This window comes from Phascolarctos cinereus, unplaced genomic scaffold (genome assembly GCF_003287225.1).
Source record: "Phascolarctos cinereus isolate Bilbo 61053 unplaced genomic scaffold, phaCin_HiC Scaffold_9;HRSCAF=440, whole genome shotgun sequence".
Classification (NCBI taxonomy): Eukaryota; Metazoa; Chordata; class Mammalia; order Diprotodontia; family Phascolarctidae; genus Phascolarctos; species Phascolarctos cinereus.
Window position 1 is genome coordinate 97,253,385 of NW_027556402.1, and position 18,018 is coordinate 97,271,402.

An 18,018-nucleotide genomic window follows, 5' to 3' on the forward strand; every position below is an offset into this window, starting at 1 on the left:
TTCATATTTTTTCCTATTCCTTGAGTGTCTTTCCCTCCTTCATTTATCTTGAGAATTTATTTTCTTAATATTTTTAGAACTGTGTATTCTCTGGCATAGATCTCCTATTTGGATAATTGGTTTAGTCCAGCATCATTTTCCATTTTTTTCTCCAATGACATTTCCATGAGCACCATAAACACATCTGGGACCTTAATGTTAAAATTAAGTGTATTGACACAACTTTCTCATGAAAAACTAATTAAGACATTAAATGGATGGAAGACAGAAAAGGTCTGCCAAGATGTTTATGATAAACCTCAACCATCAAGCACAGGGAATTTCTGCAGTTATAATTTATTGATGTTAAAATCAAGATATTATGCTAGTTTGTGACACAGCTATCTAGTACCCTTTTGCCTTAATCCAGGACATGACACACTTGAGGTTGACCCAGCAGCTGGTCAGCTCTGCCAAGACTGCTAGCTAACATGAGAATTTCCGGGCCTTTGGTGCTTGCATCATTTTATACTCAGGAGTAAATAAGTGAAACAGATAAAAAAAAACCCAAACAAACTCAATTTCAAGGAAGCAACTCTAAGTATATTTGAATTAACCAATGATGAGTAAGTTAAGTAAGGATGTGCATAGCGGTCGGTAAAAATTTCTTTGGTGCTTATTGGATTTATTGGTCACTTTAGCTATTTCTGTCTTAGTGTCTGCCTCTAGAAGAATGTGCTTTTAATATGACAAAGAAGGAAAATGTTGGATGATGGAGGGGTTGGGGGAAAACTGGGACACTAATGCACTGGTGGTGTGAACTGATCCAACCATTCTGGAGAGCAATTTGGAACTGTGCCCAAAGGGCTACAAAACTGTGCATACACTTTGATCCAATAATATCACAGCTAGGTCTATATTCCCAAGACATCAAAAAAAGGGGGGAGGGAAGGACCTATTTGTACAAAAACATTTATAGTAGCTCTTTCTGTGTTAGCTAAGAATTGAAAATTAAAGGGGTGCCCATCAACTGGGGAATGGCTAAACAAGTTGTAGTATTTGAATGTAATGGAATACTATTGTGCTGTAAGAAATGACAAACAGATGATTTCTGAAAAAAAAAACAGACATAAATGATGCAAAGTGAAGTGAACAGAACCAGGAGAATGTTGTATACAGAAACAGCAATATCGTATGATGAAGAACTGTGAATGACTTAGCTATTCTCAGCAATACAATGATCCAAGACCATCCCAAAGGACTAATGATGTATATAAAGGACAGTATGCTTATACTGTCTGCCTCCAGAGAAAGAACTGATATAGTTTGAATACAGACTGAAATATGCTATTTTTTCACTTTCTTTCATTATTTTTCTTTTATTTGAGTCTTCTTGTACAAAATGACTAATATGGAAATATTTTACATGATTTCATATATGCAACCAATATCTGATTGTTGTCTCAGAGAGGGGGGAGGAGAGAAAGGGAGGGAAGGAGTGAATGATGCAATTTGGAATGCAAAACTTTAAAAAAAATGTTAAAATTGTTTTAATATGTAATTGGGGAAAAGTAAAATATATTAAATTGGAAAAAAAAGAAGGAGCCTTGTTTGACTAGATAGGCTTATAATTCCACAATTGTTTATTGTGAGTCTGTCTCCTGTCTCCCCCATCCTTGAGTGATATGTCTTCCACTCCTGTTAGAACCTCCCACTGTGTATTGATATTTGATGAGATACCTCCTCTCTCTTCTCACTTGTCTTTATGTCTCATATCCCCCTTAGATGCAGCATGGCTGGGTTATTCTAATTACCCTGGGACTATTTTGAAACCAGATCTTCATAATGGAAAGATGGATGAGAGAAATAGCAATTAGTTGCTCTAAGCCCAGGTGTCAATTTCCCCCCCCCCTGCCTTCCCCACAAAAGGGGGGGATTTGTAGTCCTCATTCCATAAGTAAAAGTTAAAACAGGCTCACTACCACCAAGAATGACTCCTTGCACCAAGCTATCTTCTGAGCTAGGGAATCCTTGAATTTTTTTTCTCCACAGCACCAGAACTGGTTTCAGAATATAGATGAGCCTGAGACCACAGCTTTGCTTAAATAGGAACACTTGGTCATTTGGTGCAGTGGAGTTGGAGGTAGGAGGACATGGGCCCAAATCTTGTCTCTGACTTTAACTAGCTGTAACACCCTGAGAAAGTCATTTCATGTTTGTTTGCTTCAATTTCCTTATCTGTAAATTGGGGATTTCTAAGATTACCTACCTAACAGGGCCTTGAGAGGATCAAATGAGGTATTGTATTATTAGTAGTAATTAGTATTATAATTATATTAGTAGTAATGCTATCACACTAACATTTATAGAGTTGTTTAAGGTTTGCAAAATACTTTACAATATTATATCCTTTTTTCCCCTTCCCAATAACTCTGGGAGGTAAGTGCTATTATTATCTCCATTTTATAGTTGAGTAAATTGAGGCAGACAGACATTAAGAGACTCATCTAGAGTCATACAGCCATAAAGTGTCTGAAGATGGATTTGAACCTAGGTCCTCCTATCCACTGTGAGACCTAGCTGCTTCTTCGAAGTTGTCTAGACATAATATTAGCTATCTTAAGTGCTTATTGCATGAATAGGTAAACAGACTAAGAAAGTGAGGGGACAGGTGAGAGGCTAGCGTCTGACTTTTTTTTTTTATTTACAAAAAGGGCTAGTAGCTAGTTTCTGACAGTTTACTTTATCTAACTGATATTCTCACAGCTTTCATCCACTCTGAATCTTTTCTCAGGGTCAGAGCCATTAAGAAGTTTCTGCTAAACTCTGTCTTCAGCAGGCCTTCCCTGGTAACCTCATTTAGGCCTTTAACTACTTGCTTGCAACTTATGAGAAAGAAGGAGTTTATTTATCATGTGAGTATTTAATCTTTGTCTTTTGAAAACCCCTTTCTCACACTGCCTTTTTTTTCCCCCACAGGGAAAAGATACGTGTAGTTCCTGGTGTTCCTGTGTTCTAGGTAGCCCTCAAAGTGGAGCAACGTAGCAAGGGGAAAGGACAGACTGTGGAGTCAGAAGACCTGAATTCTAATCCTATGCCTGACATATGATCTGGGTCAAGTTGAAGTCACCCTCTCTGCAAAATGAAGAGTTTGCATTTAAATGCTTCCGGAGGCCCCTTTCTGTTATAAATCCATGATCGGTTATGCCTAGAAGAAGAAACATTATGGAAATACGTTAGAACTGCGTCTGCAGAGCCTTATCTACCCTGTGATGGTATTTTTTCAGTCAGGATAACATTTTGTCTGACAACCAAATTTACTAACTAGCTCAAATCTCTCCCCTGCTTCTGCTGAATGATTTTGGTTTATTTGTTTGTTCCCCTTTCTATCAGCTAGAACAGTCTATTGAACTTTCCAGCCTAGCCTCTGCCCGGCTTACTTTTAATTCTTAAAGAGGTTGTGCTCTTTTTATTTTCAAAAGTTAAAAACATACTTGAAAATTGTTGATTAATTTTTTCCATTGGTGAAACTGAGTGATTGCCTTACTCCAGTGATGAAACACAGTGCTTTTGTAAGTTCACTTTAAGAAATTCTGAAGCAAAAAAAATGGGGGGGGGGAGAGGGGCAGAGGGTACTAAAATTAAGGGGTGTAAAAAATCTGCTACTCACAATGTGTGATTATTTAATCTCACTGCCAAAACTTACAGGAACTTGCTAGTCTGTTTGCTGTAAAAATTGGAGTCCATCGTTTTCCTCCTTCCATTTGGCAAACAGACTTTCTAGTCTTTCTAGAGGGGTTTATACAAATCTTGCCAAATTTGTTGGAATTTTACCACTTACAAGCTGATTATTTTATTTTCCTATGTATTCTTCAATTCTTCTCATCCCTTTTATAATTGTACTAAAACAGAAGGAATGATTAGGAATATGTTCACTATGTTAATCTTAAGGATTTTTATTTGTTCTTTCATCCTCCAGTTAGCATAAACTATTTAAAAAAAAATCCTAACATCCTCCTGATCCTATTTGCCACAGAATCTCAAGAAACGAGACTGGAAGAGACCCCAGGTTAACAAGCTATTGCCTCTGTGCTGAGACCTGCTAATTCTCCAGACCAATCACTGACCTACTCTTGAAAGTCTCCAATCAGAAACATCCCACAACTTCTCCATGTGAACTCTCCCGGTGCCTAAGTGCACACTCTCAAATGCCTTTCCCCTGCTCATATACAGCTCTGGAGCTCACTGTTTCATGGTTTGCTCATTTTCTCTGATCTCTTCCTCCAGTCTGGGTCTTCTCTCCCCACTTACAGTTGGACCTTTTTTTTTTTTCTCTTCCCCAGGACTAAAGTGGGGGAAGAAAAGTAAGTTTTTAAAGTGGCAGGAATGATGAGGGGAGCAGAGCAATTTTGGCAGTCTTGGTGCTTCTTAATTCCGGGACTTCATCACCAGGTGGGTATGGCTGAGGGAGCTGGGTGACATTTTTGACCTAACAATTCACCTATTCCCCTGCGAATGCTTCAATAAGGCTGAGAAAATAATTTTGATCCCTTTAATTTTGTTGGTTGAGATTTCTCCGGCTATTTGTTAGCAGGTCACTAGAGGGCTCTCAGGAGTTAGGAATAGGTGGAATGTGCTTTCAAATAAAACCTAGTCCATCCCCTGGGGCTTTTTTTTGTTTGTTTCACAATTCAAAAAAGATGTTTTGTGTTTTAAAATATATGTATTAAGGGGAAAAAAAGATAAATGAGGTTCATAAGAGTGTATCGCTGTCTAGTTTATACATACATAACCAATTAGTAAATTTTCTAAGGAGTATTTGCGCTAGATTGAAATATTTGAAATGTGGATTACTTTTGCCCATGAAATGTGCTCTACTTACATACTTCAGCCTTTAGAAAGTTCTTTGCATTAGTGTCAGGGACTTCCACTTTCCTAGAGCAAAGCATGGGACCAGCTGCATAGGTAAGGCTGCATATCACTTTTTTTTTTCTAATGGAAAGAAAATTAGACCAATGTCCCCTTTTATTTGTTTTTCAATTACTTTTGGAGGACAGGAAAGGAATAATAGTAGTAATAATAATAATAATAGTATATTTTTAAAAACCAGCTGAGTTTTTGTGTGACTGGATAGGAGAAAAACATAACTAATTTTACAAGGCATCAGTATGTGATTTGACTGTACTAAGCTCTTTTAATGTGAGGTGATGAAGAAAATGTCAAGAAACCTCTGTCCGAGCAGATGAAGATTGCATGCTTCTGAAAATCTAAATGTTTATATTTGGAGCTGCTATAAACCTAATTAATACAAAAGTATTTAATGCAGATGTGTCACAGCAGCACATAAAAAAAAATTAAAGAAACTGTCCATTACCTGTGTCATATATTTTCTGGAACCAAAAAGAGAAGTGCTTGACAGGCACATTCAGTACAAAAATAATTGATTCTGGTTTGGCAGTGGCAATCTGCTCTTTGATGTGGGTATTCTATTTTAACTTGGATTTGGGAACTGCTCTATGTCATATCTGCACTTGAATCTTGGGTTTTTCATTTGCTTTCTTCTCAATTTTGTTTTTTCAACAATTAGTGGGTATATTTATGAAAGGAAAAGAGTGTCAATTTCATCTCCTTCACTCTGGTAGGGGAGGAACTGGAGTGGTTTGAGCTGGTGACTCAGTTAATTCTGTTTCCATTCATTCTCAGAAACAAATCACATTTCCCTTGGGGAGGCTGATAAGAATCCAGAAGCTTGCTGTGGCCAAGTTTCACAGTCATTAAAACATTCCCAGCCCCGTCCCCAACCCTTTCCTTCCGCCACTACTCATTGGAGACTACTTAGGAATCAAAGAAGGGGGTCTGCTGAATGCTGGAAAGCATGTATCATCCCAGCTGGAGCAGTCTGCAGACTTTAAAGTCTCTTCACCATGTGGATGCACCGGAGAAATGACCTGCCCAGACAAGCCAGGCGAACTCATAAACTGGTTTGTCTGCTCCTTGTGCATCCCAAGGGTGCTGAGGCTTTGGAGTAGCAGACGCCCAAGGACCAGGAGAAATCTGTTGCTAGGGACTGCCTGTGCTCTCTACCTGGGCTTCCTGGTGAGCCAAGTTGGGCATGTGTCACCCCAGCATCGAAGGACACCAGAAAAGGGGCCACACCGGAACCTGGATGCTGCTGGGACACCCTTTCTGGAATTGCCCTTGGATGGCACACTGGCACCTCCTGATAGCCAAGGAAATGGGACCACCCTGCAACCCAATGTGGTCTACATCACCTTACGCTCCAAGAGGAGCAAACCTGCTAACATTCGAGGTACAGTGAAGCCCAAGCGCAGAAAAAAATATGCCCTGGCCTCCTTATCCCAGAGACAGGAGCTGTGGACTAAACCATCCATCCGGCCCCATGGGCTGGCAGTGACAGCAGATGCTGATGTCCACAAGGAACAGGTGGACAGGGGCTGGGGGCGTCCCTGGAGACTGGCCCAGAGACCAGCCCTCCAATTGCCTAGAACTGTAGAGAGCAACATTAGGATATATAGTGAGAGTGCCCCATCATGGTTGAGCAAAGAAGACATCCGTGGGATGCGTTTGTTGGCGGACAGTGCCATTGGAGACATCCAAGAATTGCCTTCTTGGACTGGGGCCCGCTTGTTGGTGCTGGAGGGGAACTCGAAGAACAAATGGCCTTCTTGTGGTACCAGTCCTTGTGGTTTGCTCAAGAGACCCTTGGACATGAGTGAGGTGTTTGCTTTCCACCTGGACCGTATCCTGGGCCTCAACAGAACCCTGCCATCTGTGAGCAGGAAGTCTGAGTTCATTCAAGGTAACTTTTCTCTCCCTTTGCAGCTTCTGGGAACTCTTAGATTTTTCTCCTCTTTCTTTCTCTTTATTTTTCTAAATGGTCTTCCCTGCTCATATTTCTCTATTGGCCAGCAACAACATCAGCAGAATTTCTTTCCATAGAGTTATCATTCATTAATATCTTAGTAGACTATGGGAGTTTCAGAGAAGTTTGGCTTTGGAGAAAAAAAATGAACTCATTGGCTAATTGGGCACCCCTAGAGATCTCAGTCTACTTCCCAGTGGCTTATTAAAGCTTATTATATCCAATGGTAATTAGGGAGAAGAGGTGGCTGGAAGGGAAGAGTTAGTGACTGCCCTAATCAACAACCTAGGGGCAGAGTTTATTGTTTTTAAGTATATTAAGGATTATTGAATACCTTTACTAAAGACAGAATGGAAGAGAATTAAGTTCAACCTACCGTTGCTCTGGATTTGAGCAAAATACAAAAACAAATTTGCTGGCAAGCAGAGTTGTTAACAGACTACACCATTAAAACACACAAGCAAATCCACTTTAAATACCTTCAGTCTTTCCAAGATGTCATTTTTCTGGTGTGGGCACTACCTTCACAGGCATCAAGAAGAATTCCTCCACAGTGTAATAGTCTGTGTTGGAGACTTGCTGTGGCTGATGAATTCATTTGCTTGAGACCAACCTGGTCATGAACTTCTCCAAAATTAGTGAGGATAGGCTAGTACATGAAACCTTTCCAATCAATAGCTCCTGCCAGAACTTTTTAAACAGGATCTCAGACTTGAAGCTAGAAGGGGCCTTAGAACCATATAATCTCATTTTACAATTGAGGAAATTGAGGCCTGAGAAGGTGAAATGATTTGCCTGAGGTCACTCAGGTTGTGTAAGATGTGGGATTTGAACCCATGTTCTGGGACTCCATTGGTGCAAATCTATCAAGGACCAGGGTCACCTCTAAATCACACTAAAGCATTGGAGGAAGATGCTAGTGTAGAGTAGCTGGAATAGCCATTGGCACTCCTGGGAATCCAGTTCCTGAGACTTAATCAGGATGGGCCCTTTGCTGCAATGTCTTCCACATATACGGATGTTTTCAAAGCCCCTCCATCCACCTTGTTTCATTTGATCTTCATTGTCCTATGAGGTAGTAGCCTTTAAAAATAGGGTAGTTTTCCTTCTTGGAAGACTGACGTGTAGTTAAAAGGCAAGAGAATGAATTAGTTTTCCTCTCAAAGTCCCTTTCATGGGGCAGCTAGGTGGCACAGTGGGTACAGCACCGACCCTGGATTCAGGAGGATCTGCGTTCCAATTGGGCCTCAGACACATAACACTTACTAGCTGTGTGACCCTGGGCAAGTCATTTAACTCCATCACCTAGCCAAAAAACAAAAAATCAAAGTCCCTTTCATTACTGATTCTAGAATTGTAATTTTTTTGGAGGTGGGGTGAATCCTCTATGTAGGTTGTATACCATTTGGCACAATCCAGAAAGGGCCCAATCACTGCATATGGAGAGAGCTCTAGCTAAGAGCACTGTGTCACTGCCATACCAGGCCAGGGGATATAATCAGACCCCAAATCTTATCCATGAAGTGGTTCCAAAATGCTGATTCAAATTAGGATGCTTCTGGTCAACTTTTTCATTATTTTTACTTTTTTGTACAAATTTTAGATTTTATTAGAATATTAGAATTAGATTATTAGAATATTAGAATATAAACTCTCAAGGAGCTTATATTCTAATGGGGGAAACGTCATATACACACATTGGTACATATCAGATGAATCCCAAGAAGCTTTACAGTAAACTTTTGAAGGGAAGACTTGAGCAGCTGAGGGGACTGGGAAATGGCTTCTGGAGAACGTGGCACTTGAGTCTTAAAGGAAGTCATAGATTCTATGAGTCTGAGATGAGGAGGGAGAGCATTCTAGGTATGAGGGACAATGAGTGCAAAGTCCTGGAGGTGGGGAATGGAGCATGTGTGTGAGGAACAGAAAGTAGGCTAATACTGCTGGATTATAAAGTTCGTAGAGGAGAGTAATGTATTCAAATTGGAAAGAGTCCATGTTGTAAAGGGCTTTAAATGACAAACACAGGAGTTTATTTTTGGTTCTAGAGATAATTAGGAGCCATTGGAGCTTTCAATTGCTGGTGGAGGCAGAAAGGTGACATGTTTAGAGAAATCACTTAGGCAGCTTTGTAGCACAGGGACTGAGGTAGGGAGATACTTGTGGCTGTGAGCTCCATAAAAAAAAGTGTATTTCGAAGTACCAGGTGGGTGGTGATGATGGCCTGAAATAGAGCAATAGCTGAATGAGTATAGAAAAGGGGACAGAAGATGAAAGATGTTGTAAAGAAAAAAAATTCCGTGATTTGGCAATTGATTGGGTATGTACATTGAAAAAAATTGAATGGGGAGTCAAGGAAACATTGAAGCTGCAAGTCTAGGTGGCTGAAATGAGAAGTCTTTTTGTTTTTTAAGAGAAACAGGGAAGATTGGGAGAAAAGGAGTTTTTAGAGGAAAGATAAGTTGTGTTTTTGACATGTGGAATTTGAGGCAGACCATTTGAAATATCCAACTGGCAATTTGTGGTGGTCAGCTAGAACTCAAGAGCTGGAAATATAGTTCTCTGAGTCCTCAGAACAGAGATGAAAATCAGATCCTATGTGAGTTGATGAGCTCAACAACAGCAGCTTTAGAGAGAAGAGAAGAGGTCCCAGGACAGACCTTTGGACAATACTCACAGAGGGCATGATATGGATGATTGTCTAGTAAAAGGAAACTAGGAAGGAATGATCAAACAGGTAGGAGGAGAACCGGAGAGCTCAGTGTCATGAAAATCCAGAGGAGAGGTTATCCCGGAGGAAAGCTGGTTGACAATATCAAAAGCTGCAGAAAAAGGCAAGCAAGACGGGAATTAATAAAAGGCCATTTGATCTGACAGTGGAAAGATCATTGGTAGCTGTAGAGAAAGCTGTTTTAGTTGAGCAATGATGTCAGAAGTCAGACTGCAAAATATTAAGAAGAGATGAGAAGAGAGGGAGTAAAGGCAGGGTTTTTGGTTGGAATTTGGCTGAGAAAGGGAGAATAGCTTGGGAGATGGTAGGATTTAGAGTATTTTTTTAAGGATACGGAAACTTGAACATGTCTATAGGCATCCAGGAAAGAACCAGTAAATAGGGAGGGAGAGAATGAAGATACGGAGAAAGGGAGAGGATTATGGGAGCAGATTTTTAGAGGGAGTATGAACAGAGGTGGATGTGGAAGGGTTGGCCTCAGGGAAGAGATTGGCCTTCTCTTCATCAAAGACAGGAGGATGGGGCAAGAATGGGAGATGATGACAAGGGCTAGTGTAATGTAGAGATGGGAAGAAGAAAATCCTTAGTCACAGGGAGGTTTGATGACTTATCCAGAGGCAGAATTGGAAGCCAGGCCTTCTGACTCCAGAGTCATTGCTTTTCCCATCATCCCTTGCTGTCTCCCTAATAAACTTTAGAGTGCAATATGTGTGAGCTCTTCTTATTATATTATGTTTTTATCTTATTCTTATATCTCTTATCTTATATCTCTTATCTTATTATAAGAACATTATTATATTTTTATTTTATTCCCACTTTTTGGATGGTTCTTTTTCTTCAATTACCTCCACAAAAGTCCTTACATGCCTTATTTTCATATGGATGTAACTTGGGATTCTCAAAGACACGTCAGCAGAGCAGAAGCTTTGGTCTGCCCTACAAACCTGGCAAGGCTTCACATACGGCCTGGATGACAGGCAGGCAGTCTTTCCTTCGGGGGAAAACCTAGCTAATAGTGGAGAAGAAAATTGGATACCTGCACGTTTTGGGCCACAGCCATGAAGTAGAATGTTATTTGGTTTAGTGGAGGAAACAAGCCATCAAGACTGCAGATCCGTTAAACATTTAGATTATAAAAATGACAGGCAGCTAGGTGGTTCAGTGGGTAGTGCTGGTCCTCAAGTCAGGAGCTTTTTAGACCAAATCTAGCCTCAGATACTTGCTAGATGGGTGCCATTGGGCAAATCACTTAAGCAATGTCTGCCTCAGTTCCTCAATTGTAAAATGAGGATAATAACAGCACCTATTGCCCAGGATTGTTGTGAAGATCAGATGAGATAATGGTTGTAAATAGCATTTAGCACAGTGCCTTGCATATATGCTGCTTGATAAATGCTATTATTATAATATGAATGCTCAAAGCACAGCATCCAAATATATGTGAAATATAGATACACATACAATGGGGAGATGTAACCTTAAAAGCCTCTTCTCCTTTAAGTTAGGAATCAGTGGTATGATTACTTTAGAACCCTCCCAGTGGCTGAGACAGAAAGCTAACAGGAGTAAGGTCTAATGTTGACCATCAGTGCACTTGAAGTAACTAAAGCTAGATATGGATGTGTAAACCAAGCACATAGCAGCTCGTTCAGTCCAGACTGGGCCATGCCTTCTGTCACTGAATATGCAATTGGTTTAAATCTGTAAGAAGTCTGGGTTTTAACACTGTAGTGTGTATATACATCTATATGTATATGCACACACATGTAATAATAATAATATCTAAAATTTTTAGCCAAGTTTTGCAAAGTGCTTTACATGTTTAATAATACCTATCTTTAATATGGCTCTTTAGAGTTTGCAAAATGCTTTATAATATAATAATAATAACTAATATTCATATATACTTTAAGATTTGTAATGTACTTTATAATACAAAAATAGCTATATATATATCTATGATGCTTTATGGTTTGCAAAGCACTTTACACATATAATAATAATAACTATAGCTAACATTCACATAATACTCAAAGGTTTACAAAGCACTTTATAACATAATAATAGCTAAATATATGTGTGTGTATGTACATATGCACATATGTATCTACGATGTTTTTTGGTTTACAAAGCAAAATTTATGCTCATAATAATAACAGCTAAGATTCATATGGTACTTTAGGGTTTGCAAAGCATTTTGCTTATATTATGTCTTTTGATTCTCCCAATAAGCTTATGAGAATAGATGCTATGATTACCCCCATTTTATAGTAGAAGACAGTGAGGCTGAGAGAAATTGTGACTTTCCTGTGGGTCATACAGCTAATAAGGTTCTCAGGAAGCAATTGAACTCAGGTCTTTATGACTATAAGTTCAGTACTCTTTCCACTATGCGACCTAGATCTCGAAGTATCAGGATGCACACAAACACATAAGACACACACACACACACACACACACACACACACACACACACACACACATACACACACACACACACACAATGATAGTAACCACAGTTCCTTTTAATAGAACATTTAGTGAGAAGTGAACCCCAGACTTTATCACAGAAAAGAGAAAGGGTGTATTTGTTCAGGAATTGTATAAAAGGAAGAAAGCAAACCATGAAAGAATAATACTTAGCGGTGGTGTGGGAGAGGGCTGTGGTTACTATAAAACTTAGCAGCCACCATTGGGTTGATTTCTATGTGGGTGTGTGATTGTGTAACTGTGTATTGAAGTATTGAACCTGTGATTTCATTGGCCCAAGGAACTCCAGTTGAGAAAACCCACTGTAACAATGCAATTTATAATCCCAGAGAATTTCCTGGAGCAAGAGAGCGTAAATTCTTTGCCCAGAGTCACACTGTCAGACTTTTCTGATTCCAAGACTGGCTTTCTATCCACTACATCAGGCCTCCTCTCATCCAACATTTGTTTATTCACTACTTGACCAAAAGAACTGAAATTCAGTCTTAAGGAGATGGTTTTAATTTGGTCTTTGAAATGACGAATCTACTTCTTCAACTATAAAACTGTAGCATGGTATAATTCCAGCTAGAAACCAACTTTAGACATTATAACCCATGTCACACAACTGTAACGTGTAATTCTTGGGCTTGGGATAAGCAATTTTGAAACACTCTCTGAGTGCATGTATGCAATGTGTGCATGCGTGTGTATTGGAAGGAGTTCTAGAGTCAGCTACCGAAGGTTGAAATACCACCTTTGATGCTTACTATTTATGTGCCCTTGTACCTTGGGTAAGCTGATTAACTTTTCTGGGCCTTAGTAAAATGAGATGGTTGGACTAGATGGTCTCAGAGGTCCCTTCCAGCTTTTGATCTCTGATAGTATTATCCTTGGTCCAACAGGAAGCCTGTGTATGGGTGGATAGGGCTAGGCTAGAAAGGAATTCATTTGGGATACAGCTGCCAGGAGAAGAAAGCTCCTAGAACTGATCACTTTAAACAACTTTTATTAATTAGATGCCGAGGCCAGCAGTTTCAGACTGCAAGTATTGTTAGTATCCTTTCAATTTTTGTGCCCTGGGGCAAAGCCCTAGTGGTTCCACCATAATCTTGATTCAGATATCTTATTAAGTGATGATTTCTAGTTTAGAATCATAAAGGTGATCCCCTAGTAGGGACTTCTGACAAAATCTGGTTTGACCTTCACATTTTATAGGTAAAGAAACCAGAGAAGACCAGAGAAGTTACATGCCTTATCTTCCTTTTTCATCTTTATTCTCAGATAAATTTAATCCATTTTGACATTCAACATTCATGATACTTACGTGTTAGGAAGAAAGGCAAACACATATATAGCTGTGAACGCTTAGAAATGTATGTTTTTATTTTAAAAAAGCAACTTTTTGACATTAGGAAAACTATAGCTATAATTAATTATTTTTTTAGCATTTTATTTGAGTTCCAAATTCTATCCCTTTCTCCCTTCCTTCTCTCCCCCCTCTCTGAGATGGTAAGCAATCAAATATAAGTTATATATGTGCAATTACGTCATTTTGTACAGGAAGGTTGACATAAAAGAAAAAGAAAGAAAGAAAAATAAATAAATAAGGAAAGAAAGAAAGAAAAAGAAAGAAAGAAAGAAAGAAAGAAAGAAAGAAAGAAAGAAAGTGAAAAATAGCATGCTTCAGTCTGTATTCAAACAATATCAGTTCTTTATTTGGAGGTGGATAGTGTGCTTTATCACTAGTCCTTTGGGATTGTCTTAGATCATCATATTGCTGAGAACAGCTAAGTCATTCATAATTCCTCATTGAACAATATTACTGTTACCGTGTACAATGTTCTCCTGGTTCTGCTCACTTCACCATGCATTAGTTCATGTAAGTCTTTCCAGGTTTTTCTGAAATCATCCTGCTTGTCACAGAGCACAATAATATTCCATTACAATCATACAGCACAGCTTGTTTAGCCATTCCCCAATTGATAAGCATCCCTTCAATTTCTAATTCTTTGCCTCCACAAAAAGAGCTGCTATAACTGTTTTTGTACAAATACGTCTTTTTCCTTTCTTTTTTTTTGGCTGACTTTGGGATGTAGAACTAGCAATGATATTGCTGGATCAAAAGGTATGCACAGTTTTATAGATCTTTGGGCATAGTTCCAAATTGTTCTCCAAAATGGTTAGAATAATGCAATTTTAAAAATCAGCATTGGCTTGTGTTACATAGAAATCAAAATTTTATCAGTGGTATTGGCCATGTTATAATGTACCACGTGTATGTGTCAAACTGTTCTTTACAGAGTTTCAGATCAAGGACAGTGTTGCTTCTACACGGTCCATGGCAAAGATCATTGGATGCATTCTTTTGTGTTTCTGACATCAATTAGATGGCTTTTTCAAAAACAAAAATGTTTTCAAAGTAGCTTGAAATTTATTCAGAAAAGATAAAACTGACATTGGCTTTGTGAAAGCCAAGAACAGAGGAAAAATAAAATAAAACCCCCTTCTGTGAACAATTTAACAATACTGCCAAAACTTACCCTCATAGTCTGTTTAACAGTGTGAATGATCTCAAGAGACACTGCTGGGGCAGCCTTTAGCACTCCAGTATTATTCATGCCCAGCATGGAAGATACATGATGCCTGTGTTATTTTTAGGATGAGGCTTTATGGCCACAGAGCTGTCATGTTAAATGAAGGTGGCTGGTTCCAGGAATTCTGCGTGTCATGACTGCTTAGCTGATAAACCACAGGCACTCCACAAGCTCCCATTGAAAGTCTTATTGTTTCTCAACCTGCCATATACTTATTATGATAGAAAAGAAGAGACAATCATCTTGGGGTATTTATTTTCCTTTGCTTTATCCTCCCTACCTTGATAGGTTCTGATAAAAATACAATCCGTTGCTAGGTGATGTTGGAGAGAGGGTGGAGGGGAGAAGAGAATCGCATAACTTGGTCTTGCTTCCAGCTTGACAGGTGAGTCTAGTAGAGCATAGGGGAGTTTTGAAAATAGCTCTGGCACTGCAGTGCTTTCAGAAACATGCTGACTTCCACAAATTTGCAAGCTGCTTTGACCTCATTGGGTCTAAGCAATTTACAGTTTTACTTTGTATATAGTTGTCTTTGGCCATTGACAATAGCCATACCTTTGTTCTGGGCCTACATGCTGCTCCTTACCAGTAAGGATCCTGAACTAGAAGTAGACCTTTGACTTCCATATCAGTGCTAGTGAGTCCAGGAAGCAAAGAATATTCAGCAATATATTAATTGCATATGTGCATGATATATGAATTAGTTGATAGGGTTACAAAAGCAGGAGCAAAACAGTCCCTGCCCTCAAGGAGCTTACATTTTGCTTGGTATGGTGGCATTACAAAAAGCAAATAGAAGTGAAAAATAAAGAATATACTAAGTAACAAAAAGGAATATTAAGAGAGAGAAAGAACTAACAATTGGAGAGGTCAGAAAAGGCCTCATGTAAAGAAAAGCCTTTGATACAAGTAGATTCTCATCTGTTCAGTCAAGGTCTCTAGTATGGTGATTTGGGGGTGGGGGTGGAGTGTCTGGCATCAGGACTGTGTCATGTTGTTCCTTTCTAAAGTCAAATATTTTCTTCCATTTTGCAGAGGGGAAAAATTGAAACATAGAAAGCCAGAGAATTTCCATAGCCAGGGAGGAAGTCAAAGGCTGATGTAGAGAGCAGAAGTTCTTGCCTGTTGAGCCAGGTTCTGAATAGGGAACATAATTTCATTTTAAAAGAGAAGCAGATAGTTTAGTTTGGTGCAAGCTTTTTTTAAAAAATGGGGCATGCCTCTTTTTTGCCATTTTCATCCTTACCTAATTTCCTAGTATACTCCATAAATCTCCTAAAGTCACACTGCTCAGTAACTTATGTAATTGAGAAAAGGTATCATAACACATTAAGGCAATCTGTAACCAAGGAATACTCAATTTTCCAATATCCTTTATGGACTAAAGGGCTCAGTTGCTTAGGTTGGCTTTGGCTTAGATTGCTAGGTTACTCCAGCATTTTGCCCATCCTTTTAAAAAAATTATAAAGACCTTATAATCCCCTGCCCCCAGATTCTTATGCTTTTTTTTTTTTAGGTAGTTGGGGTTAAGTGACTTGTCCAGGGTCACACAGCTAGTAAATGTCAAGTGTTTGGTATGAGCCGGATTTGAACTCAGGTCCACCCGACTCCAGGGCCAGTGCTCTATACACTGCGCCACCTAGCTGCCCCCAGATCCTTATGGTTTTTTTTTTTAAATGGCTTCATAGCTATCATTTCATTTGTTCTTCTAAGCAACCTGTGAGGTAGTACAAGAGTCATCACTCCCGTACTGTCCCTATGAGAAAAATGAGGCACAGAAAGATGAAAGGACGGTAAAGCCAGGGCTAGAATCAGATCCTTCTACTCCTAATCAAATGTTCTTTCTACCAGATCTCATCCTACATCACACACTCCAATTCCTTCTTTAACTTTATATTACTCTTGTTGGCAGAGGTATTATACTACTGGGTGGCTATTTTTGAGGTGCTATTCAATATACAATTCATGCTTGGTTCCCTAAGAACTTTAGGGGGATTTAAAAAAAACTTTTTTCCATTTGTAGATAGCTCAAGAATGGCCTCTCCTTCTCTGGATGATGCTCTTGGCAGAGGGAAAGAAGCATTCCTCACTCTCACACTGGAATGTTGAGATATCTCGGCTGCTGCCACAAAGTGGGCTAAGGCCTGCATATTTGGTGCACCAGACACAAGTCTTTAACCTGATCTTCTGTTCCCGATTCTTGTGACATATATCATGTTGCCCTCTCCTTAGAATTAATTAATTCTTCAACTATGAAAAAGACTTGTTTCTTTCAATATACTTTCAATATACTGTCTAAAGCTTTTGCCTAAATCCCTGTGGCCCAAGAGTAGGCAGCCGCAAAACTTATCCCATCTCCTAAGTTTCCCTGAATTTAAATTGAAATTGTTTTGAATCTCAAGAGCCTAGGCCATTCGCCCTCCTGATCACCCTCAAGTTTGATGTTTGTTCAAAAAGAAGAAAGCTGAGAGAGTTTATCTGCCTCTTTATGCTCCTGTCTAATATTTTTGTTTTAAATGTCAGAGTCTGACTGTGATAAGTGTTGTAGGAAAAGAGAGATAGATGGTACTGCGGAGGAGCTCATTAACAATTAGGGAACTGCTCCATTATCATTGAGGCTGCATAATGGATTGACAATTGCCATCCACAATTAGGGAATAGCTACATTATCGTCAGTGCCCTGTAATGGATTATTGACAATTGCCTCAGAGTCACACAGAACTCATTTTCTATAATGAAAATTTGCCATAGTTTTCATTTGTCCTCTTCTCTTTCCCTTACTGTGCTTTGTAAAGTTGTTTTTTTAATGAAGGGCTATGAGCAATGTTGACACTTTCTAATTTGTCTTGTTCAAATAGAGGTTGGGAATTTGGCATGTGTAGTAAAAAGTGCTTCTTGTGAAAGTTCTTAGGATATTTTCTTATTGAATCTACTCTGGGAAATGCAGACATGGATATTCTCAGTTACATCCAACATGCTTAGCATTCGCCTAAAGTCTGGCATAATCTAGGAGCCAATGTTCAAAACAAAGGGTATAGATGTTAAAATCAGGCAAAGGATGCTGCTGAGCTTCTTTCTGAATTAAAAAATATTGTAAACAATAATAAAAATTAATAAGATGCTACGTGGCTTAGGTGACAGAGAACTGACTTTGAATATTCAGCAAGACCTAGGTTCAAAGCTTTCAATGAGACACAGGTTCAAAGGATGATAGATTTAGAGCTGGGAGGGATGTTAGAAATTATCTAGTCCAACTTCATTATTTTACTGATGAGGAAACTGAGGCCCAGAGAGGTTAAGTGATTTGCTCGAGGTAGCACAGTTGCAGAGCTGAGATTCAAACACAGATCCTCTAATTT

At 39.1% G+C, this 18,018-nt stretch overlaps 1 protein-coding gene across 2 annotated transcripts in view; it reads left to right on the plus strand.

Annotated features, from left to right (window-relative positions):
- The first annotated feature begins 4,164 nt into the window (after positions 1-4,164).
- GASK1B (golgi associated kinase 1B) overlaps positions 4,165-18,018 on the plus strand; it is a 47,244-nt gene continuing 33,390 nt past the window's right edge. The window contains exons 1-2 of one of the 2 annotated variants that reach the window (XM_020994069.2): positions 4,165-4,431; positions 5,683-6,799. In XM_020994069.2, the coding sequence (XP_020849728.1) occupies positions 5,923-6,799 (877 nt within the window). In that variant the 5' untranslated portion in view covers positions 4,165-4,431; positions 5,683-5,922. Of the gene's footprint in view, positions 4,432-4,883; positions 4,945-5,682; positions 6,800-18,018 lie in introns of those variants that run through there. The other variant, XM_020994070.2, reaches the window with a different exon arrangement.